The sequence below is a fragment of the Hyla sarda genome, chromosome 3, assembly GCF_029499605.1.
Source record: "Hyla sarda isolate aHylSar1 chromosome 3, aHylSar1.hap1, whole genome shotgun sequence".
Lineage (NCBI taxonomy): Eukaryota > Metazoa > Chordata > Amphibia > Anura > Hylidae > Hyla > Hyla sarda.
The window spans coordinates 95,485,090-95,497,702 of NC_079191.1; the positions used below are offsets into that span (position 1 = coordinate 95,485,090).

At 45.7% G+C, this 12,613-nt stretch overlaps 1 protein-coding gene across 8 annotated transcripts in view; it reads right to left on the reverse strand.

The window, feature by feature from the left end:
* Positions 1 to 12,613, reverse strand: part of SNED1 (sushi, nidogen and EGF like domains 1) — a 180,943-nt gene that overhangs the window by 72,346 nt on the left and 95,984 nt on the right. For all 8 annotated transcript variants that reach the window (XR_008891052.1, XR_008891054.1, XR_008891053.1 and 5 more), the window contains one exon: positions 1,656 to 1,781. Coding sequence is in view for 3 of the 8 variants with exons in the window: in XM_056564683.1 (XP_056420658.1) it covers positions 1,656 to 1,781 (126 nt within the window). In the remaining 5 variants the exon portion in view is untranslated. The remainder of the gene's footprint in view (positions 1 to 1,655; positions 1,782 to 12,613) is intronic.

Sequence of the window (12,613 nt, forward strand, 5' to 3'; positions counted from 1 at the left end):
AGATGGAGGGGGAATAATAACACAAGGGGATAAAGATAGAGGGGGAATAATAACACAAGGGGATAAAGATGGAGGGGGAATAATAGCACAAGGGGATAAAGATGGAGGAGGAATAATAACACAAGGGGATAAAGATGGAGGAGGGAATAATAACACAAGGGGATAAAGATGGAGGAGGAATAATAGTGCAAGGGGATAAAGATGGAGGGGGAATAATAGCACAAGGGGATAAAGATGGAGGAGGAATAATAGCACAAGGGGATAAAGATGGAGGAGGAATAATAACACAAGGGGATAAAGATGGAGGGGAAATAATAACACAAGGGGATAAAGATGGAGGGGAAATAATAACACAAGGGGATAAAGATGGAGGAAGAATAATAGCACAAGGGGATAAAGATGGAGGGGGAATAATAACACAAGGGGATAAAGATGGAGGAAGAATAATAGCACAAGGGGATAAGGATGGAGGAGGACTAATAACACAAGGGGATAAAGATGGAGGAGGACTAATAACACAAGGGGATAAAGATGGATGGAAAATAATAACACAAGGGGATAAAGATGGAGGAAGAATAATAGCACAAGGGGATAAAGATGGAGGAGGAATAATAACACAAGGGGATAAAGATGGAGGGGAAATAATAACAGAAGGGGATAAAGATGGAGGAGGAATAATAGCACAAGTGGATAAAGATGGAGGAGGAATAATAACACAAGATGATAAAGATGGAGGGGAAATAATAACACAAGGGGATATAGATGGAGGAGGAATAATAGCACAAGTGGATAAAGATGGAGGAGGAATAATAGCACAAGTGGATAAAGATGGAGGAGGAATAATAACACAAGATGATAAAGATGGAGGGGAAATAATAACACAAGGGGATAAAGATGGAGGAGGAATAATAGTACAAGGGGATTAATATGGAGGGGGAAATAATGGCAAAAGGGGATCAGAGGGAGGGGGGGATTATGGCACAGGGGGATAAAGATGGTAATGATAATACCCTGTGCATTTATTCCCCCCTTCTTCATTTTAATCCCCTTGTGCCATTATTCCCCCCTCCCTCTGATTCCCTTTTGCCATTTCAGATAATAATGGCACAGGGGGATAAAGATGGAGGGGGAATAATGGCACAAGGGGATTAAGTATCGCATTAGTAAGAAAGTCAGAACACGCCTTTTGTCCGCGTAAGTTCCGCGCGAGGGGGTACCCGCGGACATACTTTCAGCCTTTGGGGGTAGAGCCGCCAAAAAAGGTTGAGAACCACTAGTTTAGAGAGTTCTTATGGTTGTATTAAGAGAAATGGAGATTCTGTTCATGTTGTACTCTGCTGTATTAGTTCCTCATTTCATATTTCTTGATACCCAATTCATGTCTCCCAACTGTTTCTTCCACATATGTACAAATATCAGCAATATGTGTATGTTTGCTTATAAACATGGAAATTGTATAATTCAACTGAATCAGTTCACCATTAGGGGAAGGCATGTACAAAAAAGACTCCCCTATAGGGAATAGTTTATGTTTATTCAGGTATAATGGAAACCACAGGTTGGATAAACCTTGCAAAAAAGTTTTAACTGGGACCAAGAACCCAGCTTAACGTTTTTGTTTCTGAAGGTCTATAGTAATAGGATAGGATACTCACGGTTCTCACAATGGATCCCAGTATAAGCAGCAGGACAGTCACATAAATAGGCACCATCTGATTCACTGCATACACCATTGTTCTGACATGGAGAGGAGATGCATGGTCTCGGTAGTTCCAACATCTCTAGAACATAAAGGAGAGAGGATAATGTAGAGAACTTGATCCTGAACACTATATCATTTAACTGATTGAATGTCAAAAATTGGATGAAAATGTTAAACAATATTCTTTAAATAGAACCTGCCATTTTGAACAAGCAGTTTGATCTGCAGGTATATTGATTTACAGCAGGAGGAGCTGTGCAGATTGATATATAGTTTATGGGAAAAGATTCTGTATAACTCGTAACTTACTGATCGAAATCCCTGCTCATTTTAGGAGTCCAGTGGGTGGTCCCAATCAGTGACTGACAGTTATTCCTGTACAGTACATTATATACATATTCACCATCTGGTATTTTCTACATTTTGTCATGGTATAACCACATATTTAAATTGTGATTTTATGTAACGGATGAACACAAAATAGTCAATCATTACTACGGGGAATAATACATGAATTTCAAAATTATTTAGAAATAAAAATTTGAAAAGTGGTGATGTGCATATGTATTCATATAAATAATACAGAAATTTAGGTGCACTATGTGGTAGATGTAAACAATGCACCTTGAACATCTTCAAGGCAGCATTAAGGTGCACATGTGAGACCAGCAACTACATCAGCCAACTCGGGTGGGGCTTATAGTCTGCCTCCCTCCTCCCATTGTATGTGTGTGCTCAGCCACACTGGAGCGTACCTGGGGGGAGGCTGTGAGTCAGCCTAATGCTGCCGTAATTGCCCACTGGCCCCTGGTTTTGCTTATCACGCACAGGTAGGTTAGTGTTAGGTCCCGCGCCACTTGAGAAACCTTGGCGTTGGTGTGCGGGATCAGGTATGTCCTTCATACAAGGATACACTGGCTAATGTCTCAATTTTAACATCAGTGTTTAGGGTTAGCCAATGTCATTGTTTACATCTACCACATAGTGCACCTAAATTCCTGTATTGTTCTAATTGTAACACATCCACACCGTTTATCTGGTGTAGGATTCTATTGTGGCACTTGTAGTCCGCTGAAGGCATCCTCCATTGTATGCATTTTTATGCTGGGGATCGTCCCTAGCAACGGACTACAAGGGCAGGATCTGCTCCCCCAGTATAAATGCACAATTGTACATCTGCATTTGGGGTTGAGCACCTCCAGCCATTTGAGACCACGCTTTTGTTGTTGCATATGTATTTACCCTTTTTACTAAACCCCTTAAGGACGCAGGGTTTTTCCTTTTTTGCATTTTCATTTTTTCCTCATCACCTTCTACAAATCATAACGCTTTTAATTTTGCACCCAAAATTCCATATTATGGTTTATTTTTTGCACCACCAATTCTACTTTGCAGTGACATTAGTCATTTTCCCAAAATATCCACGGCGAAGCGGAAAAAAAATTCATTGTGCGACAAAATTGAAGAAAAATGCCATTTTGTAACTTTTGGGGGCTTTTTGGTAAAAATGACATCTTATCTTTATTGTGTAGGTCCATACGGTCCAAAATGATATATTATAGGTTTGATTTTGTATTACTTCTAAAAAAAAATCATAACTACATGCAGGAAAATGTATACGTTTAAAATAGTCATATTCTGACCCCTATAACTTTAAAAAATTTTTTTTTGCGTATGGGCCGGTATGAGGGCTCATTAATTGCGCCTTGATCTGATCTGCTTTTCATGATATAAAAAGTGACCAAAAATACTCTATTTTGGACTTTGGAATTGTTTTGCGCATACACCATTGACGGTGCGGTTTAATTAATTATATATTTTTATAGTTCGAACATTTGCGCACGCGGCAATACCACATATGTTTATTTTTATTTACACAGGGTTTTTTTTTTTATGGGAAAAGGGGGGTGATTCTTACTTTTATTAGGGAAGGGGTTAAATTATCTTTATTAACTTTTTTTTCACACTTTTTTTTGCAGTGTTATAGCCCCCCCCCAGGCTATGAGCAATCGCCGATCGGACATGACAGAGGCAGGTAAGGGGACCCCTGCTCGCGTTCTAGCTGATTGGGACATCGCAATTTCACCGCGATGGTCCCGACCAGCCCAACTGTGCTGCCGGGAAGCTTTTACTTTCATTTTAGACGTGGCGATCAACTTTGAACGCCGCTTCTAAAGGGTTAATGGCATAACGATCGGTGCCGCACGCTATTAGCCTAGGGTCCCGGCTGTAAGTGACCCCGCGTTATATACCGGGCGCAGGGAGGTTAAAACTCCTTACAAAGATCTGGTGCAACCGGTTGCCTTCAAAAGTCCCATCCAACTATCTGCAATTTAATCTCAGTACAAATACACTTGCTATGTAAAATCCATTTCAGAAAATGGAAAGAATAGTTTGACACAAGCCATGTGGGAGAAGGTGGTCTGGTCAGATGAGACCAAAATTGAACTTTTTGACCTCAGTAAAAAAAATGCTATATACTCTTATACAGTACATGGAACGTTGTCAATGGATGATTAGGACCACCCAAGTAAACAAAAAAATAACAGTGACATTTTCCCCTTAAATACCTACAGTATCCTTTAAGACCCTGTAGAAAGTTGGACAATAGTCACAGTCTAATTTCCATTCATAAACAGTTAGCAGATTATTAGAATCATAGGGACTAAGACGCACAGGAATGGAGAATAAAGATTTCAATAAATTATGGAACAACATCACAAAATGTTATGGTACAGAAGTATTAGGAAAATGCTATAATCCAATAAACACATCTATCATATTACACCAACTAAACACAAGGGCTAAACATATTGGAATAAAACGCTAAATCTTAGTATTTACTGGAAGTTCAAGATGAGTAAATAGTTCTTGATTTGGTGAGTCATCGGACAACAAAAATTGTAAAGGTCATATCCAGTCACAATTCATGTTTCACGGCTCCAGTTAATAAACAGAGGAAATGTTCTTTCAAACAGATTCTACAATTATCTAAATCCATGCGGACATTTCATAGAGCCACGTCTCATGGAGTTCTTCCATTGAGATCCATGAAGTGAAGATTAAAGGCTATGTCATGTCTTCAGCATTTTGTCGGCAAAAACTTTTAATAGGGTTCTCCACCAATATGGAAAAAGGAGATTTTTGTTTACTTACCGTAAAATCTCTTTCTCGAAGGATCCATTGGGGGACACAGACCGTGGGTGTATGCTGCTGTCTTTAGGAGGTGTGACACTATGGTAATAAAAAATGTCAGCTCCTCCCAGCAGGATATACCCGCCTTCAGGCTCTGAGCTAATCAGTTTAAGTTCCAGAGCAATAGGAGGAGACAAACAGGTCAAAGAAAAACCCCAAACTGTCCGAGAACCAGAAGAAAAAACATAACTGAACACACCCTCGGACAGAGAACCTAAGGAAAATCCCAAAAAGGGCGGGAGCTGTGTCCCCCAATGGATCCTTCGAGAAAGAGATTTTACGGTAAGTAAACAAAAATATTCTTTTCTCTATCGGCTCCATTGGGGGACACAGACCGTGGGATGTACCAAAGCCGTCCCTTGGGTGGGCAGATAAGCAGTTAGGCAGACGGCCGATCCACTGCCGCCTGCAACACTTTACGACCCAGACTAGCATCAGCCGATGCGAAAGTATGAACTCGGTAAAACCTTGAGAAAGTGTGCAAAGACGACCAGGTAGCCGCCTTGCAAATCTGCGAGGCCGAGGCTCTATTCTGGAGAGCCCAGGATGCCCCAACAGAACGGGTAGAATGAGCCACAACCCTGAAAGGAGGAACCTTCCCCTTACAGCGATAGGCTTCCGAAATGGCGGACCGAATCCACCGAGAAATGGTGGCCTTGGAAGCAGGTTGTCCCTTGCGACGACCTTCCGTAAGGACGAAAAAGGAATCACACTGACGTAACGAAGAAGTGATGGAAAGATAAGACCAAACAGCCCGAACTACATCAAGCTTGTGTAGTAAGCGCTCCTTAGGATGAGAAGGAGCAGGACAAAAGGACGGGAGGACAATGTCCTCATTGAGGTGAAAGGCCGAAACCACCTTAGGCAAAAAGGAAGGATCTGGCCGGAAAACAACCTTATCCTGGTGGATCACCAGAAACGGAGAATGGCAGGAAAGAGCTGCCAGTTCAGACACCCTCCGGATGGAGATGATAGCAACAAGAAACGCCACTTTCCAAGAAAGGAGGCGGGGAGAAACCTCTCTAAGGGGCTCAAAGGGTGCACCCTGGAGGGCACTCAGAACTAAATTCAAGTCCCAAGGGGGAGAGGGTGAACGATAAGGAGGAACAGTGTAGGAAGGTCCGGACATGAGAATTAGAAGCCAGGGGCCTCTGGAAAAGAACAGCAAGGGCCGAACCTGACCTTTAGGAGAACTAAGAGACAACCCCAGTTCCAACCCCGACTGCAAAAAGGAGAGAAGACCGGGAACCGAGAAGGTTACCGGGGAGAAGTCCTGAGCTTCACACCAACGAAAATAAGACCGCCAAGTACAGTGGTAAATTCTTGCGGAGGAGGGCTAACGAGCGCTGAGCATGGTGTGAATGACTTGGGAAGAGAACCCGCGGGCTCTCAAAACCGCGGTCTCAACCACCACATTATCAAATGCAGCAACTGTAAATTGGGGTGGCAAAGAGGACCCTGAGTAGGTCCGGGCGGAGCGGAAGGCGCAGTGGAGCGTCGTCCAGGAGCCTGACTACGTTGGCGTACCACAACCTTCGGGGCCAATCTGGAGCTACCAGAATGGCGGGGACGACCTCTGCCTTGAGCGTCCTCAGCACCCTGGGAAGGAACGGAAGAGGAAGGAACAGATAGGGTAGGGCAAACCCCGCCCAAGGAATCACTAGGGCGTCCACGGCCAGTGCCTGAGGGTCCCGAGACTTGGACACAAAAGGAAGGATCTTCCGATTGTGCCGGGACGCAAAGAGGTCCACGTCCAGAGTGCCCCGAGGTCGCAGAGCTGCGTGAAGACCTCCGGATGTAGAGACCACTCACCGGGGTCGGGTGAGGACCGACTGAGGAAGTCCGCTTCCCAGTTGAGCACTCCCGGAATGTGAATCGCCGAAATGGCCGGAACCTTGCTCTCCGCCCAGGTCAGAATCTTGGTCACCTCGGCCATGGCTGCCGAGCTGCGAGTGCCGCCCTGTCGATTTATGTACACCACGCCCGTGGCGTTGTCCGACTGAACGCGGACAGGACGGGACTGAAGACGGGACTCCCAATGAAGAAGACAAAGAAGAATCGCCCGTAATTCCAATATGTTTATCGGAAGAAGGGTCTCCTGGGGAGACCAGAGTCCCTGAACCGTCCAATCCCTGAACATGCCGCCCCAGCCCGACAGGCTGGCATCCGTTGTAACAACCTGCCAGTGAAGGGGAAGAAACGACCGCCCTTGGAGAAGAAGGGGGGAGCGGAGCCACCAGAGCAGAGATTGACGGACCCTGCGAGGGAGAATAATCTGACGATCGAGGGACAGAGGAGACCTGTTCAATCGAGAGAGAATCGCCAGTTGAAGGGAGCGGTAATGAAACTGGGCAAAGGGTACGGCCTCCATAGTTGCCACCATCCGACCCAGAACTTCCATATAAGTGCAGATGGAGACTGAGACCTGGGTCCGAATGGAGCGGACCCCTGAACGAAGCGCCAGACGTTTGTCCGGCGGAAGACAAATTCAGGCAGAGGCCGTGTCGAATCGAAGTCCCAAGAAGGTTAGAGACTGGGTAGGACGGAGGACTGATTGTGCCGGTTGATCATCCACCCGAAGCGAGTCAGAGTGTGGAGAGTGACGTCCAGATTCTCCAGAGTCTGGGCTCTGGTTGGAGCCTTGATGAGAAGGTCGTCCAGATAGCGTATCACCGAGATTCCCCTCGACCGTAACAGGCTCATCACTGGCGTAAGGATCTTTGTAAAGACCCGAGGAGCCGTGGCTAGACCGAAGGGAAGGGCTACAAATTGAAAGTGTCCCTCCAGGACCGCAAAGCGGAGGTACCGATGATGGCCCGGAAATATTGGCACATGGAGGTAGGCATCCTTAATGTCCACCGAGGAAAGGAACTCCCCTTGTTCCAGGGACGCCACCACCGAACGGAGAGATTTCATTCGGAAGTGGCGAATGAGAAGGTTACGGTTGAGACACTTGAGGTCTAGGATTGGTCGCACAGAACCGTCCTTCTTGGGGACCACAAAAAGATTTGAATAGAAACCCCGAAACCGTTCCCCTGGAGGAACGGGAACGATAACCCCCTGGAGAAGCAGAGACTGGAGAGCCGCTCAAAATTGCTTCGCCAGAGGAGGAGACCAGGGGGCCCGGGATCGAAAAAAGCGATCCCTCGGAAGGGAGGCGAATTCGATTCGGTAACCGTTGGACACCACGTCCCTGAGCCAAGAGTCCTAAATGTGAGAGGTCCAGATGTCTCGAAAAAGCAAGAGACGACCTCCCACCCGAGAAGAAACCGTGGGTGGGGGCCTCACTTCATGCAGAAGTGGGTGTGAGGTTGTCCGATTTGGGTGCAAAACGGCCGGACCGGTTGGAGTCCGACTTCCAAGACGGGCGGGCCCGGAACGAGGTCCGAAAGGACCGAAAGGAAAAGGACTTCCTTTGGGAAGTGGGGCGAGCCTTATTTTGAGGTAACAAGGAACTCTTACCTCCCGTTGCCTCAGAGATAATCTCATCAAAAAAACGGCCACCCGTAAAGGGAAGCTCAGTAAGAGACCTTTTGGAAGTGGCATCCGCATTCCAAGCTTTAAGCCACATAGAGCTAGGTGACCCACAGTAAAGGCAGAACAATGGGCTGACTGCATGGAAGCTGCACACAGAAAGTCCCCAGCTTTAGAGCATTGAAGAGCCAGAGCAGATAGATACTCTGGGGGGGATCCTGCTAAGATATCCTGATGGAGCTTTTGGCAACACTCTGACAGGGCCTTGGACACCCATGTCGAGGCGAAGATGGGAAGAAGAGAAGAGCCAGCTGCTTCAGAAGCAAACTTCGCTAAGGATTCTACCTTCTTGTCCGTGGGATCCTTGAAGGCAGCGGCATCTGCCAGAGGCAGTGTAGTCGCCTTAGAGATCCGGAAGATTGGTGGATCCACATAGGGAGCGGAAACCACCTTAGCGACAAAGTCCTTGTCAAATGGATAACGTTCTTGAATAACGTTCTTGAATTGTCTTGATTCCTGGGAACCTCTTGTCTGGATGTTTCCATGCAGATTCCAGAATGTCGTCAAAATCAGCGTGAGAGCTGAACCTTTGAGGTGCTGGCTTAGCACAATGAAAGGATACTCCTGGATTGACATCCGAAGATCCTGGGTCCTCTAAGTGAAAGGTGTCTCTTATGGCCGTCACAAATGAGTTCACCGTTGCAATTGAGTCCGAGCGGTCCTCTGAGTCAGATGCCAGCTCAGAAGCCTCGTCCACCAGTTCACCAGGGGAATGTGAATGAGTAGAGGCAGTCCTGGAGTGGGGCGACCCTGACCGTGTACGCGGCACTGGCTTGGCAGAATGGCGACTCCGAGAACGTCCTCTGGAGGAGCGAAGCTTGTGCCCAGATAACAGGGGGGCGGGACCCACGAGGGGAACGCTTACGTCTATCTGAAGACTCAATGGAAGAGTCAGACGAGGTACCCCTAGTACGCTTGTGAGAGCGTGAAGTATGTGGAGACGGACGAGGAGCGGGCCCTCTCAAAGGTCCTGCGCAGGGAAGACCCCTTCAAGGCGGGCACCACTTCCCGGGAGGCCTCAGCCACCGAACGGGAGACCTGGGTCAAGTCAGCCATATACTGGGTCAGGGAAGAAACCCAGGCTGGTGGAGCGGCTGAACCCACCGGGACCGAAAGGGCATCAGGGGGTACCAGGGGGTCTGGGATAGCAGTGGAGCAGGCAGGGCAAGTGGGCTCAGCAGAGCCAGACATCTTGGTATTACAGTGCTTACAGACAAAATAAGTCACTGAAGTTCCAGGTTTCTGTTTAGAGGGAGGAACAGCTCTGGGTACGGACATAATGTGGGAAAAAGAAAGGAACTTTCTCACCCTAGTCTGTGTCCCCTGTCAGCTGCAGTGAGGCGAACTCGCTCCATGCAGCTAGAGTGAAGGAACAGGCCAGCCAATAGGAAGAGAGGGGCGTGCCTGAAGCAAGGCACTGATTAACTGACCCCTTCTCACTGAAAATCACGCCCACGGCGCTGATTGGAGGCTGCTTCGCGCCTCTGACAGCTTCCAGCCCTGTGGGCGGAGCTATATACCGGCCGAGAAGAACTGTTATGGCGCCCGCTCCTTGTCCCGAGCGCACATGTCAGCTGCATATGCGCTCGGGGGAATAGAGCGGGCAGCCTAACGCCGGTAGAGACTGCCGGAGAAAGTGAAAGTAAGCAGCGCTGAAGAGCCCGGCTCGTAGCAGCACCGCGGCTGTCAGCCGCGGATAAGGCGCTGCCGGCAAAGAGAAAGCAAGCCGGCGCTGAGAGCACCCGGACCGTAACAGCGCCGCGGCTGACAGCCGCATATAAGGCGCTGTAGATGTAGTCCCAAACACACACACACAAAGTGAAGTGCCCCAGATATGACATGCCCCCTCAGGTGCCACTGCTCCCCCAGAATAAAAGTGTAGCCCCTGTATAAGCCAGCCCTATAGCCTGAAGGTGGGCCAAAACAGGGGGTCTCCAGAGGTTGCCAATGGAGAAAAAGGCTTGCATCGAGGGATGGAGCGTGATGTCACACGGGGCGGAGGCGTGACGTCACACGCCGCCGGCCCGGTTGTCGCCCGTAATCAGACCCGGAGCGAACATGCCCCGGGGACTGATTACAAACTGGGTGCCGCGTGCATGATCACGGGTGTCCCCAGCTTCGGGACTCCCGCGATCAGGCATCTTATGCCCTATCCTTTGGATAGGGGATAAGATGTGCAAGCACCGGAGAACCCCTTTAAAAAAGTTAGGGTCTTTATTTCATTATTTAAGTGTGCAACACAAATAAACACTATGCAAATGATATATGAGTAATTATTAGTACCACATACAACCTGAACCTTTACTGTCACTACTAAGAGTATGGTGATGCAAGAACGAGCAAAATATAACTGTACCCCACAACAGCCACTGTAAACAGCTGGTTGGAGGATAGCCCTTCAATTTTATAAGGTTTGATAACTCCTTTAAAGCAATAAACTAAAAAGTACAAGTGGGAAACACTGACAACACCAGTATTATTAACACCAGTATTATTAACACCAGTATTATTAACATCAGTATTAGTAACCTGGCATTTATACAGTGTGACGTAAAAATATCAGTATAAAAAACTGAATTGCTCCTAGCCAATAATAAAAACAAACTTCCAGTATATTTCAAAAATAAAACTGAAGTAGAATGAATAACATATATTATAAAACTATATTTCATTGAAGTAAATGTTTACATTTTGCCAACTTGTAATGAGATGTTAGTTACTCATTGGGCTATAAAAAAAAACGTACTCATTAAAGAGTATTTCCACTAAAACATAAAATATTTTTCGTAACTCAGAAGTTACAGTAAAGTTTGGTAATTGTGTTTATTTTTTTTTACTTACTGAACTACTGCCATGTTTATATAAATGCTGTATTACTAAAAAATGAGGCAAGCTGTGCTTACTCCTCTGACAACCAGACATATATTCCCCACTAAAGTGAATAATTATTTTCTGATTGAAGTGTATCTGTCATTTCAGGTGAATTTTCAGGATAAGCTGTCCTGTGTGTGTACATGAGGAGCAGCACTATTTGTTCATTATATAACTTGTATTTGATATTGTTCAGCAGATTTCTGCTCTGCAGGCTTCAACACTAATTTGGAGTTCTCCCAGATCTGGTGGGTTGAGCTTCCTCCTCCATAGACTTTTATTGCTTGCCTTGCAGACACAGCTAAGCTGATCTTCAGAGAAGAAGATTTAGGCAGCAGAAAGGGGGGGGGGGGAGAGGGAAATGTTTAATAACAGGAGAAAAGTAGATTTTTTATACTTACTGTAAAATCTCTTACTCTGAGGATCCATTGGGGACACAGGAACTGTGGGGTATATCTTGCTGCCACTAGGAAGCCGACACTAGGCATTAAACAAAAAATAAGTCGGCCCCTCCTGGCAGGATATACCCCGACCACTGACTGAGCTAATCAGTTTAGTCCCAAAGCATTGGGGGACATAGGAACCGTGGGATGTACCAAAGTAGTCCCCAGGGTGGAAAAACCTATAAAAAATGTATGTCGACTTGTAACACAGTGTACTGACAATGGCACCATTTACTTTAAAACCCCTTTACTCAACAGCCTGTTTTGGCCTTAATGACCAAGGCCTTTTTTTCAAATCTGACATGTGTCTCTTTATGTGGTAATAACTTTGGAACGCTTTTACTTATCAACCCAATTCTGAGATTGTTTTTTCGTGACATATTGTACTTTACATTAGTGGTAAATTTTGATTGATATATTCAGCGTTTTTTGTAAAAAAAAATGAAAAATTTGGCGAAAAAAATGAAAAATTTGCATTTTTCTAGACTTTACATTTTATGCTTGTACCATAAATAGTCATATCGCACCAAATTAATGATTAATTCACATCTACAATATGTCTACTTTATGTTCCCATCATTTGATAAACATAATTTTACTTTTTTAGAATGTTAGAGGGTTTATAAGTTTAGCAGCAATTTTCCAGATTTTCAAGAAAATTTCAAAATCTGATTTTTCAGGGACCAGTTCAGTTCTGAAGTGGAATTGAGGGGCCTGTATGTTAGATACCCCCATAAATCACCCCATTTTAGAAACTGCACCCCTTAAAGTAGTCAGAATGACATTAAAGAAGTTTATTAACCCTTTCGGTGCTTCACAGAAATGAAAGCAAAGTGGAGGCTGAATTAAAAAATTTCATTTTTTTTGC